This window comes from Spermophilus citellus (genome assembly GCF_964194105.1).
Source record: "Spermophilus citellus genome assembly, chromosome: 1".
NCBI lineage: Eukaryota > Metazoa > Chordata > Mammalia > Rodentia > Sciuridae > Spermophilus > Spermophilus citellus.
This window is the reverse complement of record NC_138182.1, coordinates 2346542-2366909: the sequence shown is the minus strand read 5'-3', so window position 1 is coordinate 2366909 and position 20368 is coordinate 2346542. Positions and strand designations below refer to the sequence as shown.

The 20368-nt window shown below is 50.7% G+C and overlaps 1 protein-coding gene across 8 annotated transcripts in view; it reads left to right on the top strand.

Moving 5' to 3' along the window:
* ARHGEF7 (Rho guanine nucleotide exchange factor 7) overlaps positions 1 to 8824 on the top strand; it is a 138552-nt gene extending 129728 nt beyond the window's left edge. For 7 of the 8 annotated variants that reach the window (XM_081294017.1, XM_081294019.1, XM_081294018.1 and 4 more), the window contains 3 exons: positions 6952 to 7051; positions 7297 to 7351; positions 8237 to 8824. In XM_081294017.1, coding sequence (XP_081150143.1) covers positions 6952 to 7051; positions 7297 to 7351; positions 8237 to 8359 — 278 coding nt within the window. In that variant the 3' untranslated portion in view covers positions 8360 to 8824. Of the gene's footprint in view, positions 1 to 2754; positions 2956 to 6951; positions 7052 to 7296; positions 7352 to 8236 lie in introns of those variants that run through there. The other variant, XR_014021933.1, reaches the window with a different exon arrangement.
* Positions 8825 to 20368: the final 11544 nt, after the last annotated feature.

Genomic DNA, 20368 nt, shown 5'->3' with positions numbered 1-20368 from the left:
TTTTTTTTTTTCTCCTTCTGTGTAGCGACTGTTTTGTTTCTTTTTGGATACAGCTGTATGGACACTTTTGTATTTTATACCAGAACCACAAGGTTTGCGATCTTAAGTGCCAGCAACACAGAGGAGACTCTGGCCTTATGTAGGAACTTAGGTTTTTTTATGTGTAACATTTGACCAAGTAGCTGTGGCAAGGCACTGAGAGGAGCATCTGTAATGAGGCTCCGAGTGCGAGTGATGCGCGTCATGCTGCCGTGCAGTACTGTGTGGCTCTGGTCCTGGCAGGTACACAGAAGGGCGGGTGTTGGATTTTTCAGAGCTGTCTTGACCCCCCTAGCTCTGTGCCCTCATGTGTCCTGCATGTGGTGTTTGCGGGGAGCTCCTCTTTCCAAAGGCGAGCTCACGGTTGCAGTGCAGTCACTGATCATTACAGCACATCCCCTGCCTTGTTGGAACTGCAGCCATGGCACTGAAACGCTGAGCCTCTCTATTCAGAGCCCCAGCACTACAACTTTAGGTCCAAAGTCGGAAGCATCTCGCCCCTGCAGTGTAGGCTGTGCGCAGAGCGTGCAGGGTTGTACGCTTGGCTTCCATCACAGCGGCTGCCCCTGACATCCACGCTGCGCTGTCTGTGAGAGCCGCAAGCACACCCTTGCTTCCAGCAGCCACCTACAGTGAAACTCCGTTCACAGCCCTGCAGAATTAGCCCGACGCCTCACTGTGTGGGTCGGGGAAGGCACAAGGCTGCCATGTCCCTTGGAGAAAACCACCCTGCCTTCCTGGGATTGGTTGTAAGGAGTTTTCACTGGCCTCCCTTGGGCTGATGTCGCTTGAGAAAGACTGAATGTGGTGTGTTGCATTCAGTTGCAGCAGCACGCCCACGCCTGATCATGGCGTTGGGGGCAGAACCGTCTTCTCCCTCACACGCTGTTTGGTGTTAAAATGGAACCTCTTGGTTGTATTTTACGTGTCCATTGGAACCAGCTTCAGAGACAGGATGCCATGGTGAATCGGAAATAACATTATTTCCTTTCTAGGGCGCTGGAGTTCCGGGTGGCAGTGGCGTCTCTCCACCACCCCTCGCTAGCCCGCATGCTCAGTGTTGTGCATTGTGCGCTCTGACACAGTGCCGAGCCTGGGAACTGGGCCCTGCTGCTTGCCCGCCAGCGGTGCTAGTGAACTCCTGGTGGGGCGTGCTGCTCAGCAAGCTGGGTGCCATGTCTGCCGGAGTGAGGCGAGGCACAGGGCCCTGGGGCACCAGTGTGTTCCCATAGCCACAGAGCTTTTCGCACCAACTGGAGATTTCATATTTTTATATCAATTAGTAAAATAAGAAAGTTGAGGAGCAGTCTTCTGAAATTAGCACCCAGTATTAATCTATAGTAGAGACGAGGTTTGCGTGTATTCAAATAGCAAGTGGAGATTTTTGACAAGTCTAATACAAAGTTTTTATACTTACCTAATATCATGCAATGGATTTAGAAGCAATTTCGTTTTTATATCACACAGAGTAATGTTCTTTTTTGGAATTCACAGAATACCTGCTTTGGGACTGTGATAACTAACGCGGCAGCTTCAATGCCTTGGCTGTACCTTCATTGGTGCGGTTGCCAGTTAGTGCTGGGAGACCACAGTGAGGTGCAGCCGCCGCACTTGGACTTCCTTCAGCCCAAGTCTCATTTGGTTGTCATCAGTTTCTCTGCACCAAAGTTCTGATGCTTTGCCATCATTTCTTTTTGTATCAGTGAAAGCCACTTGATGATTTTTGTTGATGATGAGATCACTACAGAATAATAGTCTGGCTTTTTCTTTATTTGAATTCATTTCAAAATCTGACACCATTGGCTTTTTTGACCTGGTTAGAAGTGTTAGTGCACAGGCCTGGAAGATGGTCTTCGTGTAGCAGGTGACAGACATCGAAAGGCCAGCCTGTGTACTTCCGTGGGACGTCATTCATGCTCATACGCTTCTGCAAGCCTGCCTTCTGATATGGTTGACTTCATGACAGAAGGTTGAAGGTTGGGCTAGGAGGCAGGTCTAGGCCAGCGTCAGACCTTCTACAGATGTTCCCATTGAACTAACATGCGCCAGAAGTATTTAATACGCTATCTAATTTTGTGTTTTGCCTAAAATTGCCAAAACACAGTAATGTGTATATAGTGGTATAAGATCTTGGACAAAAGCTATATATTGTGCTCTTTATCTGTGAATGGGAAAAGCCATTTTTAGTACATGACTGCCATTTGAAAATTCACTTGGATGTATATCTGAATGTTGCATTGTATTGTACAGTATGCATATTATTGTTTGTGGTTGCATATGGCAATGAAGTGTTTGTTTTATATAAAAAAAGACATGTTATGTACAGTTGAAATAAATTTTGCATTTGCTAGCCCGTGGCTTTTAATATTTGTTTCGTGGGGGAGGGGAAGAGCACAGTTTGCCGTTGACACAGCAGGACTTTTCTCCCCACCACAGTGTCTCCAAGGCAGGCCAGGCCGTGGGCCTGGAGTGTCTGCCTCCAAAAAGGAGCTGGGGCTTTCTTAGGCTGGCTGTGTGCTAGATAATACAAGGGCACTCCTGGCCCATTCTTTTGTTTTATATCCCTTTCTTTTTTTAAAACAAATTTTTAATCACTGGAAGGTCTGTCTTCAAAAAAGAATCATTATTGGTTTGGGGACACAAATGGAAAAAAGCACGACTTTTAAATTTTTCAAATTTAAACTAAAGTCAGCATTTTCCTTTTGTTTTACAAAGTGCATGCCCATGACTCAGAAGAGGAAAGCAAGCAGAGTAAAAGGAAGGAAGAAGTCGCTGGTGCAGTGCAGGGCTAGGCTGAGGTGTGGATGGAGAGCTCTCAGGGAAGAGGCCCGCCTTCTTTCCCTAGGAAGGAAAAGCGGGCTCCAGCCTCAGAGCCGTGGAACAGCATGGCCTGCGTGGACTTGGAGAGTCTGCCAAGTAGGTTTCTAAGTGGAATTCTTGGTCCCTCCCAAAGTCGCCTCCTTAGTTGATGTAGTTGGTGCAGACTGGGAAGGTCACAGGCCTAAGAGGGAAAGCACCAGATGGACAGACAGACTGACCACTGGCCCACAGACAGCCGTTCTGCTGACAGGCTCAGCCTACCACACGTCATACCTGCTGTGGACTTGACCTTAAGGCTCTGTGGTTGTGTGTCATCAGTGTGTGCTCCCGCGCCCCCGCCCCCCCAGTGGTGTTCCAGCAGCCAGGACGACAGCACAGACAAGTCGTGGAGTCCCAGGTGATCCCTGCTCTGCTACAGCCTGAGCATGTCACCTCATCCATAAGGTGGAATTGCTAGGTGAGATCTGTTTCTCACATTAAGGTCCATAGTCCTTGGGACCTGGGGGAAGGTTCTGAGATGTGGCTAATGATGTGTTCCCACAGGATCACACCAGGATGCTGCCATGGGGACCCAGGGGCTACTCATGTCTCTGCCATGTGGCACTAGTGCTCCTAAAGTGACCATGTGGACTGTCCCAGCAGGCCTTGAAGGGTGGACACTGTGCACCTGCAGGCACATTAGAGTCCTTCAGTATGAGGAAGTGCAGGATTGGTAGTACAGAGTAGTGTTTTGTTGTGTTACGTTTTTCTTATTCCCGCCTCCATACAGAAACAGTAAGTCCAGGGACAGATCATCAGTTGTGTGTCTTTTCAGACTTAGGTCTGTAGGCTAGTTAGTACCGCTCAGACTGTTACCCAGAAAACCCAAGATGCTAATGTGGATGCTGAAAAAACTGTTGAGCACTCAGATGAGTTCATGACGTCCCAGGAGCGGAGTGCTGTGGCAAACCTCAGCAAACCCATAATGCTGTGCAGGGCGCGGTGAATCTCCAGGCAGCGGCTGCAGAACATGGTGTTTCTTGAGCCTCCCCTACTGTTCCCAGCTCCACAGAGAGAAGCTCAGCTCTCCCTCCTGGAACCACCCAAAACCTGGGCATGTGACTGAAGCCCAGTTGTGGGGTTTTAAATGAAGTGCTAGACCATTCTTTGCTTGTTGTGCTGTGAAGTGTTTTACCTAGCCTAGGTAATTTAGGAAAATTGTGCCACGGTCCCTCTAAGAATACTTTAATAATATCTGAGATTATCCAACTTATTTACAAACCTGGTTAGAAAATATTTATTTATTGTTTTGTTGAAAGATTTTTTTTTGTTGTTATTTTATAAAAATATGTTATACTGAAACTGGACAGATGATTGGCATTGCATGCACTCCTCGGCAAACTTCTGGCCTTGATTTATAAGCCTCTTGGCTCAGCTCAGATTGATCAGCGGCATCATCCATGTTGCAGTGTTTCAGGAACAGAGCAGTTAGTTAGTTTATTCTGTCTGTAATATTCATTCTCATACTTACTGTAGCCATTTAATGTACTTGCAAAAGTGAGAGTCATGCATATACAGCCATTTACTGGTCCTCATGGGTTTGAGGTCCTCAGATTAATTATGTTACTTAGAAACTTGAGGCATTTATCCATGAATTTGTTTGGTAAGAAATAGTTGTAAAACAATGTTTAATCCTCAGTGTTTAATGTAGAGATGGTAATGAGCTGAGACTCCTAACTAGAGTCACCTGGGGCACGTATGGGGCCCTCACATCTCATAGCACCTCCTTTCTCGCAGAGTGGTGTCCTTTGTGACTTTATCTTACTCGTTTGTAAGCAGTGTACTCATGGTACTGGTAGAATTTAATCTGCCTGAGTGTATTTACCTAGAACTTCTCCACCTCCTCTTTCTCCATGGTCCTTTTGAAGATGTGTATTGCAAGTTAAACAGGATGCATTCCCCACTGATGTCTCTTTTGACTCTGAGGTAGTCATCAGTCATCTGGACCCAAAGTAGGGCTCTTGGGGACTTGATAACTTTAGGAAACTCAGGATTACTGAATTGTGTACTGTGACCAGCTTACTTGTCTTCACAGGGAAAATTAAGTGGAGCCCTTTGTTGTCTACACTGGGGTATAAATATCTGATTCTTTGGAATTCTTCTGTGTTTTGTTGGGCAGATATCACATGAATTAACTTTTCCTTCGAAATACAGGTAACAGAAGTTTGGATAAGAGGCACAGGAGACTTTTCATCTGGCTGGTACCTGTGCTTTCCCTGCAGTTCTCTTGTGGTCTGCGTGGCCCGTGGCATTCCCCACTAACAGGAAAGGCCTAGAAGGAGGCAGCCTGCAGTCCCGGGAGGTCTCTCATGGTCTCTTGTCACCTAGAGGGGGTCTCTGCCTGTCTGCTGGACCTGTCAGAGGTCTCTGGGAGCTGACATGGTCAGCCTGGTGATGCTTTAAAAATGTGTTTCTCTGCAGGACTGCATCTGAAGTTCAGTCTCCCTGGGATCTGGGTCACTGTGGAAAGGGTGGTAGCTGCAGCCCCTGCCCACCACTGTGAACAGGGCACCTTGCATGGGAAGACTGTCTTGGAATAGTCTAGACATTTCCTGGTGAATACTCAGCATGCCTGCTCATGTGGCTTGGGCAGAATTCTCAGCACTGTGCTTGGTCTCAGTGCACAGAGAAGCCTCTCCTCTCAGGGGTGTCAGAAGTGACTGACATGGAGCTCACACTGTGTAATGCAGAATTGTGCGTGGCTGCTTACCCAGAGTGTGCTCTTCTGCCCTCAGCTTACTGAGGGTGGACACAGCGCCCTAGTGTGATCCAGTCTCTGCCCTTCTGGTCTGGCACGGGGCTTGTGCCTGGTGCCCTCTGATAGAGTGGGTTTTGCAGGTGCCCAGAGGGCAGTCCAGGGAGACTTGCCTGAGGCCTTGTTCCCCTAGGCTGCAGTGTCTCTGAACTGCCATTGCGGAAGGGCCAGCCCTGCTTGCCTGTCAGGGATGCTGGTCCCTCTTGGCAGCAGCTGTACATCTTGCCTCTGTATAGTACGGTGCTGTGGAAGCTATCTTTGCAATTCTGCCTTTAAAACACTTGTACCGCCCTCCGGTTTCCATGGGGACAGGGGTGCTCAACAGGTGTGCTTCTTGCAGCCTGACAGACTTTCAGGAAGACAGCAGCTTCAGAAACCCTGCCTCTCCCGGTCAGCTTGCCTCAGAGGGCAGGTGTACTTTTCCAAGAGAATGTCCCCTTCCCCTAGAACCACTGCAGGTGTTTGTGGTACATCGTACCTTCCTCCCATGTGTATTGGTGTAGTTTTCCAAAAATATGAGTGGTGCATGCTTCCACACTGTGTGATCTTTGAGAAAATCTTCTCTTTCTCACATCACGGGATGTGGTTCTCTTCCCTCACCTTTTGAAAAAGAGTACTTGGGCCTCAGAGTTGGTTTCTGAGTGCCTCCCTCGCCTCATTCATCTTGGGGCTGTCCCTTATAGGCTCCTGTGCTTGTGTTGGTTGAATGGCATAAACGTTCCTCTGACATTATGAACACTTGACTTTCTTTTATTTAGAACAGTTCCAGGGAATGGAGAATGAAGTTTTTATAAAATAACCAGATAATGAATTTTATTTTTTTGTAAATTATGTGCTGTCATATCTTTATTTTTAGAAGTTGCTATGGTGTTAAACTTTTTTTAAATTGCCAGTTTTTATATTTATAAACACTTAGTATATATGCTGTATATGATCTTGTGTGTCTTTCTAGAATTTCTGCGACAATTTAATGACTTAAAATTTGGCTAAATATCTAGGGCAGTGTGGTCAGAACCTTTTAACTTACTTGCTATTGAAAATTTTTATGTTTAAAGATTATAATCTAGATTGAGACACAAAGTTGAATACATTACAGAAAGGTTGGTGTTTCCCTCTGCAATGCCGTGGGCATGAAGAGCCTGCGCCGTGGACAGAGGTGGAGGGGAGTGTGGGGGCGCCCTCCTTGTGGGGTTGGGGCATTCTTTGTGGGAGCGTGTAGAGGGTGTGTAGTTGAGCCCTTTCTTGGGTCTGCCATGGCATTCACCTGAGGTTTTTTTTTTTTCCTTGAACAATCCTAGGTTCACGCAAAGGATCTGCTCCACAAGTCTTGCTTCCAGAAGAAGAGAAAATAATAGTTGAAGAAACTAAAAGTAACGGTCAGACAGTGATGGAGGAAAAGTAAGAGTCTCCAGTGTGTGGAGTGGGTAATGGAGTCAGAACTCCCCTGGGGCTGGGGCCCAGAACTTGACCACAGACTTTCCTTGTGGGCTGGACTTAACCTCAGCAGAGATCAACCTGCTGAGCACAGAATGGTCTGGGTGGTTAAAGTTATGAGACCAGATAGGCCGAGCCGAGCCGGGAGAGCCCTGTGGCTCCGTTGGCGCTCAGTGCTGCCCATTGACCTGCATGCTCTTCTGTTCCAGGAGTCTGGTGGACACAGTGTATGCGCTGAAGGATGAAGTCCAGGAGCTACGGCAGGTGAGTCAGCATTTGTTTTACTTTTTTAAGGGAGAAAAAAGGAAAACACTATCAAAAATGGTGATTGTCTATAAGTAAAAGAAAGAAAAAAACTAAAAGATCTTGTACTGTGGAATTCCAGCACGAAAGCCATTGGTCCCCTGTGAATGGGATATAGACCAGGAAGTGTGCTTCAAAAGACTCATCCAACTGTCCTGTTTTTGATGTCATAAACCATGTCAGATTTTGTTGGAATAGTCACACAGTCTGAAAACTGCCTAGTTACAAGTTCTGTTGGTGCCTGTGTGACGGGCTCTCACAGGCGGTCGTGCACTTCAGAAGTCAGCGATGCTGGGCTGGTCAGCGGGTGGACCTGTGTGCACAGGCCAGGGCTGGTTTGCAGGGAGGTGGACAGGCACTGGAGACGGCACTGTGCCCCGGGGTGTGGTGTGGCTGGATATGCCTTGCTGGCTAGATGTGCCTTTGCAGCTCCCAAGAGCCCCCAGGGCTCCCCTGCCCTGTGTGATAAGCTTGCCAGTCCAGGCTAAGCATACCCGGGCATTCACTCTGGTTCACGGAGTTTCTGTTGCTTCCATTCCTTTGATTCTGCAAGAAAGGCAAGGATGTAGTTGCTCCGCTGCTGTTTTCAGCCATTTTCTATGGTATGCTTCATCAAGGCGGTCACTAGGCACTTACGGGAAGGGCCACTGGGGCTGTTCCTTCCGCTGTGAACCGTCTGGCTCCCAGGAAGGACTCTACTGAGCACCACGCTGCAGTGCGTGCTTAGATCTTTCGGCTTTGCTAACCCCCACCCTACCATAGTCACCCCAAGGGTGTAATTTAGAGGAAAGAGGCTCTGCTGAGTGCCACGGATAGTGAACATGCTGTGGTCTGCTTGACTTGCAGGATAACAAAAAGATGAAGAAGTCTTTAGAGGAGGAACAGAGGGCCCGCAAGGACCTGGAAAAGCTGGTGAGGAAGGTGCTAAAGAACATGAATGATCCTGCCTGGGATGAGACCAATCTATAAAGGACGACCTTATTTCTTGTTGTTGAAGACCAGTTATCAGGCCAAACCAGGTCCCCGGCCCCAGCTTGGATGACATTCAGGACTGAGGACATTGTCTTCATCATGTGAATAGAAATGATCAAATTGTCACTGAAGAATCCACACATGCATAGACACTGAGGACCCAGGCTGCATTAACCTCTGCTAACATCTCAGTTACCTCATTTTGCAGTGAGTGCGGTGACAGACTGAAGCCCTGGCTCTTCAGACTTGTAGTTGATACATAAATATCATGTTCATGTACTTTTTGTAAATAGTCCACATCGAATGCACATTTGTGACGGTGTCTGGGCTCGCCCTTCTGCCAGGACTTGTTTCCCTCTGACCTTTCTGGTCGTGGGGTTAGAGGTCCCACCACACTCGCTTAACAGCAGAAGTGTGGGGAGACGCCTTTGGCAGGTGTTGGATTATCCTGCGCCAGCAGATGTCCCACCTCAGTGTGTTGGGCAGATTAAAGCTCCTTATGTCTGTAAGGGGACTCCACGCCAGTCAGATGTCTCCCCTCAAGCCGGATTCCAGCCTTGGCTGGTGGTCCTGTGGAGGGCAGCACTCAGCAGAATGAGACCAGCCCTAACCTGGGTACATCCACATCCCTGTCCTCATGTGGATGTTCGCCCTTGCCATCTCTCCAGATCCTGGAATCACGGGAGTGTGCTCCGGCATTTGGGAGGCAGCTCAGACTTTTCTTAGGCTTGTTCGGAGATGTGACAGGGTGCGCCATTCCGTTCTCCCCTGAGAGACGGAACTAGAACCTTCCCATGCGTGTGCTCTAGATCGCCAGTTTCTGCAGCCAGTGGACAACAGGTGGAGCCTGCTGGAGACTCACATTCAGGGCAGGCTTCACCGTAGGCCAGCCTCACCCTGAGATACCCTTCGCTATCGGTCTGCCTGTATGAGCAGTGCTCGTTAGAAATGCCCAAGCTGCTGGCAACAGGAAGGACCGGAGCCCGCCTGCAGGAGACCAGGGAGGAGGGCTGTTCTCACCCAGCAGGCTGCCTCCCTGGGCCCTGCAGACTTGGGAGAATGAATAACCCAGCAGAAAGTGACAATGACCATAGAAACTGAGCTGTCTTTTTGCTTCCTCTGAGTCAGTTTTGAAATAAGGTAAACTCTAACATAGAAAGTGTTATATCATTTTTATTTTTTATTTTTATTTTTTTTTTTTTTTGGTGGTGCTGGGAACTGACCCCAGAGCCTTGTGCATGCTAGGCAAGTGTTCTACCACTGAGTTCTACCACCCCAGCCCTTTCATTTTGAGACAGGGTCTCGCAAAGTTACCCAGGCTGGCCTGGAACTTGTGACCCTGCTGCCTCAGCCTCCCCAGTCTCTGGGATTACAGGCATGCGCCCCACGCCCAAACCACGGTTGTAGCATCACACACGTCACATACCCCACAAGCAGCCTGTTTGTATCACGCGTGACTGATTATGTTCTGGTGGCCGGGCTGCCCTGTAACTGCAGCAGATCCCCTGCCTTTGGATGCTTGGTGCCAGGCCCCTTTGAGCTGGCGGGCTTCCTTTTCTTCCCCACTGCCCCTGCCGGCGCCCTGCACAGACCTGGACACCGAGCCGTCTCCCATGGACCACTCACTATGAGCTGCTCGCTAGAATTGCCAACTTCCAGGACTTGGCATTTTATCCATCCATGCTGAGAAAGAAAAGATCAGTTTTGTTTTTCATAAGCCCTGTTTTTACAAGTGTTTTTGGTGAGTGCATTTGCTGTCGTAGCAGATTTTAACTCAGGAACAACTCTCCTCGATTTCTCTGCCGTGGCAACCCGAGACGTTGCGATGCCACTCTGCTGGGAATTAACTGAAGGCCGTCCTGTGTCCCGGGATGGCTGCTCATGGGCCGCCTGTGTCCTGGGATGCTTTTACAGACCTGCCTTAATACTCAGCTTGAAGTATTTTGTGAGAATTCTCATGTTTTTAACACCCTGCCCCAGGCTGGGTGCCACCGAGGCAGTGTCTCCACATGCCTGCCTTTTATGTGGACGCAGCATTTTCCCAGGCTTTCCAGGGAGCAGAGACCTTGCGTCTGAGAGCAATCTTTCTGAAACCTGCCTGTTGTGCACCACTGTACCATTCCCTGTGTGACCTGGAGGAGGGTGGGTTCTGATGTGAATGACAAAGGGTTACCGCTCTCTGGGGCTGCTGACTCCTTCACGCTTGTCTGTGAGGGGTGAGGAGACGAAGCCTCTCCTGTCCTGTAGATGAGAAGCACTTTCAGCTCAGATGACCGTGCGGTGTCGCATCTGAAACTCCGTGTGCCTGGGCACGTCTGCTGTCTGCGTGCACTGGGCACTGGTACCTTGAACACCTGCGTGGTCCATGCATGCCTCCATCATGCAAACCACCCAGGGCACACTGACAACCGCAGGAGTCCTGCAGCATCACAAACGGTGTCCTGCTGTTGACTACTGGGACGTTTGTGCTGCATCGTTGTAATTATTAAACGGATTATTTTTCTTACTTCACAAAATGTGTCACTTTATTTTATTTGATGCATTTACTGTGTGCGTCTTTCTTTTGGCTTTTTAGATTTTAAAACTCCAGTGTGTTTTTATTCTGAAAAATGTCATATTGGCCTTTAAAATCTAGCCAAGGTTAGCTAAAGATCATAGGGTTAGGAAAGTAATGTTTTAAGGAAAGAAAACTAGAGTGATGCTCACACTATGGCGCAAGGCCTCCACCCTGCCCGCTGTACCAGAAGAGTGTCCTCCATGGTAGAAGATGCTCCCTGTGCCTTTTATGGAGCCGAATAAATGGAAACATGTTTAAAGGTGTCCATGGGGTTCCCTAGGAATTGCCGTAAGAGAAAAAATTTGCTTGTGCTTTTCTGTTACAGTACCACCTGCAGTGTCCTCAGGAGTGTCCAGTGCTCCCTGGGAGAGGCCTGCTTCCTCCAGTGAATAGGGGGAGAAAAGCCACGGGTTACAGTGGCTAACTACTGGTGGATCATTTGGTGGCTGTGTGAGTTGGCCCTCCCTTACTGTGACAGTATACTTGAGATACTCAAAAGGAGGAGAGGCACAGTGCGTCCCGGTGGGGAATGCGTGATGGAGGCTGGGAGGCAGGGGAGGGGCTGGGGCCCCAGTGTCCCCTTTGAGTGACCTGACTTCTTCCCACCAGGACCCACCTTCTAAAGTCCCACCACCTCCTGGTAATGCCTTCTGCACAGGGCCTTTGGGGACATTCTAGATCTAACTGCAGTGGTGGATCACCTTGGAAACTTGGCCCTGAGCCTGGTGATGGAGCTGATTGCCTGGTGTCTGACGTTGATTTAAAAGAATGTGTTAGGTAACTTGGAACTATTACTTTGAATTCCTAATGTCAGACTTCAGGATGGCAAGAGGTGTGTGCGTGCCACCAGCAACAGGTCTCTCTGGACGTTGCTGGTGCCTGTGCTCTGGCACCTGGCTCTCTGGTCATTCAGAAGGCAAGCCTGCAGAGTTGAAGACTGTATGATGAATTCCTTAGGCTCCGAGGCCGCTCAGCCTGTTGAGAGCCCAGGTTGGGCAGATGGAGCCCCGTTGTGCTGCAGCACTGTGCAGCGCTGCGGTCCAAGCTCCCAGCCAGGGTGTGCTTGTCTGGACAGGGCGGTGCTGAAGATGTCAGTGTGGAAAGGCAGTTGCATCCGGCGGTGCAGGGCCTGGCTCGGTGGGACAGCACTGCAGCTGGCATCTCAGCCACCCAGGATGCACAGCAGCCAGCGTGCTGCAAGCACAGGAGTGAAGCCGGGCTAGAGCCCCAGACTAGAGTGAGTAGGCATCCTGGAACCACCTCTGTTGGTTGTCACGGTGACACGTGTGCACATCCAATGTCTCCTATCCGAATCATTCTTACTAGACGGGTTGAGGCCTTTGTAATTTTTTAAAATTATAAAAATACCTGCTTATGAGGAAAATATAAGCCACATATAGGAACAGTAAGAACACACTGGGCCTCCACCTTGCACAGTCACAGGCCAGGCCAGTGTTGTGTCCTCACTTGAGCAAAGGCCAGCAGGTGGCATTCTGTGTGCGACTTTTCCTACAACAAGGTGGTGTGGGGTATTCTCTTCCCCAGCTTGCCTCTGTTGGCCTCTTAAGATCCCTTTCCACGTGGGCAGGTACAGACCATACCATTGTTTTTGACAAAACCCCTTGGCTGGCCACACTGCAGCTTGCTTTAGTCACCTCTGAAGAGACGTGGGAGAGGCAGGCGCTGTTGTAAGGTGCTGTGGGCATCCTGGGCATAGCTGTGCAGCTGAGTGTGGCCCTGACTAGCCGTTCTGGGCCTGTTTAATTTGGGTGTAACTTGCCTAGTTCTAAGAGGATGTTTAGGGATGACGCCCTGGGGAGCGGGCATTCAGAGATGATGCCCCGGGCAGGTCTGCAGCCTCTCCAGGCTACTCTAATCACAGGTCCCTTGGGAAGTATGTCCTCCATTCCCAGCTCATCTCAATGGGGCCTGTGGTTTCTGAGTGCAGGAGGAGAGGACATGACCCCACAGCTCTTTGGATCAGTTAGTTTGGCCCCCAAGTCTCCACAGTGGCTTTTAAAGTCCTTCACTGTAACCCTTCCCCTCTCCCCTCCCCCTCCGCGTGTTTCCAACAGTCACGAGGAAGATGGAAGCCCAGGAGAGGAGCCGGGACTGTTCTTGCGCCCAGGCCACTTGCACCTGCTGACTGCGGCCCCCACTCCTCAACACGAGCCTCTTAGCCACACCTTCCCTTGCTGCTGCCCTTTTCTTCTCTTCCTTAACGTTTTATTATGTAAAGTGTCAAGCTCATGTGAAATGCAGAAAATGGAGTGACGGTCATTCTCCCAGATCCTGCACCCCACACAGTGTGGCCCTGCACATCCCAGGAGGACCAGTGAAGACAACACTGCAGTCACAACTCGGCCACAGGCCTGAGGGCCCTGATCCAGGAGTTGCAGTCGAGGCCACCACCCATAGCCTCGTGGTCCCCAGGTGCAGGGTTCTGGCATCCTTTCTGTGACAGAGAGAACTGCACTTTTGTCTTTCAAGGCACTCGTGGCTTTAATGTCCAGATGTCCCGCCCCAAACCTGTCCCTCTTTCCCAGCACAGATCACTGCTGGCATCTTCTGGTCCTCGACCATTTCCTCTCCTCCACCCTCCTGCAGCCACCAGCACCTGCCCCTGGAGGAATGCTGGTGACGCTCTTCTCTTGAGAGGTCAGCCCTTGCCTTCAGGCTGCTCCTGCCACTGCCCAGCCCTGGTGCAAGTGTCAGGTCTGCACCCCACATGCTGAGCTGACCTCTGGGCAGAAGTGACCCCAAAGATGTCAGTCCCCATCCCCAAAACCTGTAGTCACTTTGTAGGACAGAGGGGTCTTGCTAATGTTGTGAGCAAGGACCTGGGTGCGAGGCAGTGGCCCTGGGCTACAGAAGCACCAGGGTTGGTCAGAGTCACAGGTGGGGATGTGGTGATGGGAACAGGTTGATTGACATGAGGAAGGGGCCTCAAGATGGTGAGGTGAATGCAGGTGGGCTATGGCGGTTGGAGGGGTGAGGAGGTGGTTTGCTCTGGGCCACAGGGAGTAGTGTGGCTCTGTGGACACCTGGTGTTGGGGCTGGCCTCCAGAACTGGAAGATGAGCAGGCATGATGTTTGAAAACCCTGGGTTTGAGGTGGTGTACCCCAGCAGCCTTGGGAAACCACACACAAGGTTGATGAGTAAGACCATCTGTGAACAGTGAATAGCTGGACATTGATAAATTAAAATTAGCATTTATAATAGCATCAAGACATGAGTGGATTCAGGATGAATTTGATAAGAGATTAAAGGCATATACTAAAAACTGGACCATCACTGAGCTGAGAAAGCACTCAATGTAGACGTACACCATGGATCTCAGTAGTGTACTCAGTCCTGTGGAGACGCCTTTTTCCCCCAATCAATGTATACACGAAACAGATCACTGGCAGTTCAGAAGAAACCCGCACATTACATGCCTGTCTAGTGCCCTGCCCTTGATGTTACAAAGGTAGCTGTCCATGGATGCCCACATGGAGACCAGTTCATGACATGCTTGAGCATGAACCCAGGAGGAGCCCACAGTCATCTGGGGTCAGTAGGCGGCCCTGTTCCCAGCTGGCGGGCACCTCCAGGCTGGGCTGATGAGTCACAGGAGGCAGCCCCATTCATAGGAGGTTCTTTTTTTTTTTTTAAATTTTTTTTTTAATATTTATTTTTTAGTTCTCGGCAGACACAACATCTTTGTTGGTATGTGGTGCTGAGGATCGAACCCGGGCCGCATGCATGCCAGGCGAGCGCGCTACCGCTTGAGCCACATCCTCAGCCCATAGGAGGTTCTTTAAGAGGACCCCCCTGGAAATGGATGGCAGGTGAGTGGTCAGCACGCACTTAGGGGGGCGAGACGGGTTCATACAGATAGAACTTGTTCTTTGTCAATAGTGATGAACTGCTGGCAAGGCAGGCAAGGAAGGCAGGTCACACCTAACTTGTCAGAAAGAAGAGCCAGCCTTAGCCACACATGCTTCAGACATGAAAACGCAGCCCAAGGAGACTCGGGTCCTTATGCACTGAACCTGCACGGGAAGGTGAGGTGGGCCCGTTTCTGGAAAAAATGCCTGAAAACTCCCATGAGGAGAACAGCAGAAAATAGCAGTGTTCACTGTGAGGGAAATGGCCCTGTGAAAATGCCGTTCCTAGCTGTGGACTGGAGCACACGCAAGAAGACCCACTCCAGAGGACAGAAGTGGAGTTGACTCTGCAAATTCATGAAATTCGCCATGCGATACCAACATGACCAGGACAGAACAATGCCAAATAGAGCAGGGCCAATCACATGCAGAAAAATGCTAAATAAAATGTCAAATTGAACCTTTCAGCATATGAAGAAGATAACCAAAGTGGATTGATTTCAAGGACCCCGAGTTGGCTTAAGAGAAAAAAATTAAGTACCACATTTTCAAAATCAAAAAGGCTATGATTGTATGATTAGATTCAGAAAATACATTTGGTGAAATTAAGCATCTGTTTGTGGGGGTGAAAGTAAGAGCAAACTGGGAACAAAGGTCTCCTTAGTCTGAGAACACACGAACACACAAAGCCCGTCAGCATACAAGCGTCACGTTAAAGGCAAATACTGGCCTCCGCCCGAGGAGGGGTGAGGATGGCCATTCACCCCAGCGCGAGTGTCACGAGGCAGGAAGGAAGAAGGGGTGCGCCAGCTGAAGAGGAAACTGAAGTTGTTTTCTGTTACACAGTTCTGTGTGGAAAATGCAAAGGAGCATCTACAACTGAACAGAATTAGTGGTGTTCCATTACAAGATCTATACAGAAAGTGATTTTCTATAAGTCAGGAACAAATGGAATGTGATCTCTCAATAACAAAAAAAATCAAATAGGAATGAATAAAATGGAAAGCATGTAGGCCCTTAATGTAGAGAACTACAAAACATCACTGAAAGAAACCGCACGCCTAAAGGAATGGGTGTATTCGCGCACAGAGGCGGGACGCGGTAAAGGGATAAAGGTCTCAGTTGTCCCAGTTGTTTCATGGATTCCATGACGTGCTGATAAAACCCTCTGCTTTTCCCCTCCTCTTTTCTAGATCTTGAAAATAATTTCTGCAGTTTGTGTAAAAATGAAACATGTCCAGAGTGTAGGAAGCTCACCAGGAACAGCAGAGTGGGAAGCTTTCCCTGGCTGGCCCGCAGCTGGGGGCACGGCCCGGTTCACAGACTGCACGGGGCTGTCACACCAGGGTCGCCCTGGGACAGTGGGAAGGTCGGTGCACTGTGGCTTCCCTGCCTGCCATAGCTGCAGCGGGCAGGAGCACAGGCCTCCCTTTCCTCACTAGGCCAGGCCGCCTGGCGGGGGTGGGGTGGGAGGTGGTGCCTGGTCCAAGGCCCACCCTCCTCTCAGATACCTCCCAGCTGAATCGCTACCCTTGCAGCCCCAGTGCTGAGCTCTGGGCCTCCCTGGCAGGGCCTGTGTGTTCTCCCCAGCAGAGGGCTGGCGGCCAGGGCTTCCTGCTCCCTCCCAAGGGCCTCAGACTCATGCTTTCCAGCCTGGAAACCTGTGTGGCTGAACACAGCACCCCGCTCTGGGCGCCAACAACCATTTATTGTTTCAGTTCCCGAAGTCCAGGGTCTGGGCACATGTGGAGAGGATCTGTGAGGGAGGATGCCGGTGTTGGCTGCTGACTTCAGGGTTCCTGGCTGGTGGTTACTCCTCCATGGTCATGTGGTGCTTTCCCTGTGTCTCGCTAGGTTGAAATGTCCCCCTTTCAGAAAGACACAAGTCATTGATTCAGGCCCACCCTACTCTAGTATGACCTCATCTAATTTTACACTTGCAGTCACCATATTTCAAAATAAGGTCACATTCTGAGGTACTGGGAATTAGGACCTGAACAGACCCTCTTGGGGGACACAACCCATAATAACTAGATCCAGTTCCATCCCTTTCCACGGCCCTGTCATATAGAAGAGGAAATCAATTCTCGATAAATACGTGTTGAACGAACACAGGAAGTTTGGGGGCGATCAGCTGGGCTGAAGGCACAGAGCATGCCCCTGGCTCTTGTGGCGTCAGGGCCCCGGTGGCCTGGCTGTTGGCCCCCGAGTCTCAGGCTGGCCGTTACCTGGCGCTTTCTCTGAAGGAGCCAGGACTGTCCTCTCCAGGTCAGAAAGCGCCAGGCAGCTGGGTGCTTCTGGGTGTTTCTGGAGTCCCCCAGTGGGAGACGCGCACTGCAGCATGCTGCTGGACACGTCCCTGGGAGCCGGAGCTTGGGGCCCCTGGAGCTGGGCCCCTGGAGCTCTGCAGGGAGCTTTCCCACAGCACCGTGCTGCATGCCGACCACCCGGGCTCTGCTGAGCTGGCACTGGTGCTGTTTTAATTTCTGACTTAGATGTGCCATTTAATTAAGTGGCTTTATTTGTAAACAAAAGTGGTTGACATTTAATAACGGAGAGTGGGTATGTAAGTGGCAACTCTTCCAAATGTGGTAACATCACAAAATTAAAAGCTGGCGGCTGCACAGAGTGAGGGAATTAATTATGCAGGGAAGCCCCTGCTCCATGACAACGGTGTGTGAGGACCTGCCATGAAGTTAGTAGTCTGCTGCCCTTCAGTGCAGAGGCAGGCGAAGCCGGGTGCACTGAACTGGTGGTCCCCCGAGAGGGAAGGAGGAAATCGGCACCCCGCCTCTCCCCAGGGCCTTGGCCCTGCAGCCTTGGGCACTCCGGGCTCATCAGGGGCACCTGTCTCCCTGTGAAAAGTCAGTCTCCACTGCCTGCTCCCGGTGCCTGCGGCCTCGTGCTGGCTCTCTCGAGCAGCAGTCTGCTCTGCACAGCTTCCTGTCCACTTCCCTGGAAGGAAAGGACCTTTTTGTTCACTTCTGCATTCCAGTAGTGCCTAGGAAAAATGGTCTCTCCAAGGAGACTGTGGCCGATCTGGCCCCGCAGGGGCACTCGGGGCCTTGGGGTCCAGCAGTGCCTCACACCCAGGCTGCTAATCAGAGTGGTTGACACTGCTCTGCACAGACAGCTCAGGGTGGGCATCCCATGCCTCTCTGAATAAAGTCCTTCTATGGCCACTCCACCTGAACGCGCTGATCTCAGCCTAATAAAGTCCTATGTGACATCACATGACCTCATGGTTCCATGTGATGGCATAGCAGGCAGGGGTGGGTCTGCGTCTGGTTCACACTCCACTGGTCGTGAGCAGCAGACGGAAGGAGGCGGTTGATTCCTTCTTTTATCAGAAAATTGTTCCCCACTTGGAGTATAACTGGGAGAGACAGGGCGCCTGGAGGACACAGCCTCAGGACATGATAGACAGGTGGGTCATAGCATCATCGCACTGGGGGGCAGGTGGAGCCCTGCAGGCTTGACCCATCCGTTCCCTGGCACCACATGCACGTCCCCAGTGGAGGCCACAGTGCCCACTGAGCTGAGCCATCCTGCCTTTCAGGTGTGGACACTGTGGGGCCCACCTGTTTTGAGCCAACCTGTCTTCTAGGCACGCTTGACCCCTGCGTCCCTTGTCAGAAGTTACAATGAGATATGCGCCAGAAGTCAAGAAGTCCCCACCACATGTCCTGAAGAAATTTGCAGGTAACAAAGAAGAGACCATCTGGGGGCCTGTTTTGAACCAGGCTTAGCTGGGCAAGGGGGGCAAGGACACTGAGTTTTTAAAATGACCTGGGAAAACACTGGGAAGGATCTGTTTTCTTAAATTTCATTACAAAAGCAGATGTACCTGGGCTCCCATGTGGCGTTAAGAGAGAGCAATGCCCAGTGTTCCCCAGGATGCTGCAGGCGAAGGCCATTTCCCCAGCAGGTGCCAAACATGCTGTACCTACTTGGCAACGATTTCAGGAGTGACTTCTTTAGGTCTGTGACTTCTTTAAGGAAAGCATTTCACAGTGATGAAGCTCACCTTCCTTCCCACAGGGACCTGTGCACTGGCACCAGACCCTGGCCCCTGAGTGCTGGAAGCACATTGTGTGCGTATGTGGTATGATTGCATTTAAGATCAGGCCAGGGGACCTTCTAGAAGTGCATGACCACTGGGAATTGGCAAGAAGAGGAAATGCTACCTTCCCTTGCTCAGATTTGGATGTTATTGAACTTCTTGAATTCACATATTACCATTAAAATAAATAAAAGGAAATGGAAGGAAAAGAAAAGGAATTTGGTTTTCTTGTGTTTGATTTGCTTAGAAGGTAGGTGAGGGAGCATTTCCCAGGCCGGCCAGGTAGGAAACCGCCTCCCACTCCAGGGCTCTGCCGCTCTGGACTGCCTTCAAGGCCAGGAGGCCCCAGGAGGCTCCATCATCTAGGGAGGCAGGCCTTTCCTTGGACAGATGCCCCCAGGGGCTGTTTATGGTTTCTGATCCAGGACAACAAAACAGGCAAAGTGGGTCCTCTATCTGGGAGGGCCACAGAGAGCAGCAGGGATGGTTGGAAGCCAACACTGTTGTGGCCTTCTAGTATTTTAGGGAGACAGTCAGTGACAAGGACAGACAAGAAGAAGTCTGTTCCCAAGGCCTTATGGGCATCTCTTCTTGATATCCACTCAGGATCACGACAACCAGCGACTGGTGTGGACACGAACTGGAGGCCTGGCCTCCTTCTCTGAAGAAAGGCTAGAGGCCACTGTCCACGTTCCTCTGTGAGGGGACCTGGGGTGCTGGGGCTGGCTCCCGAAACCCTCTAAGGGGTGTAGGGCCAGGGGAAGTGGTCGCCTCAGGTGCACAGGAAAGCCAGGGCACTGCCTGAACTGCTTCCTGGGGCAGGAGGTCATTGTCACTTTTGACATTGACCTGTAGCAAGCCCTGCTTCCAAGTGCTTCTGGAAGCTTCATTTGTTTCCTGGTTGCTGCTGTTGGGACTGGGCGGGTGATGTTGGAGCAGGACTGTGCTGTCCCAGTGATCCCTTATAGATGCTGTTGTGACTGCCGTGTTGGTCTTAGGCTTGTTGAACTGCGTGGCACCTAGGCTGGGCTTTGGCAGTGCTGCCTGGCCTGTGTCAGGCTAGCTCAGGAGTGTGCAGTGTTGAGCCCTGGCAGGCAGCTGGAAGGGATGGAGGCTGCAGTGGTATCACCAGGGCAGGGCAAAGCCCAGCCAGCTTGCAGTGGCCCCATGGCTGCCCACCTCGTTCCCCAGGGCTCTCATCATGCAGGTGACAGGCCCTGTCCAGGCAGTGTGGTAGGAAGTCTGTGTGAATGTCCAAACTAAGGAAGGACGAGCAGCCGAAGGGCAAGAGCCTCCCAGGAACAGGGCCAGGTGTGGAGGCTACGACCAGCCTCCATTCACATGGGGTGTCGGCCCTGGCTGGAGGCAAGGCTGAGGAGCCGGGAGTCCCCTCTGTGCACTTAGCCTTCCTTTTGGCTTATGACAAGTCACCTGCCTACTATCTGTCTGTCTGCCTGAATTTGTGTCAATTCCTTCATAATGTGTCTGTGAAAAGTAACTAAAATTGTCTCTGCAG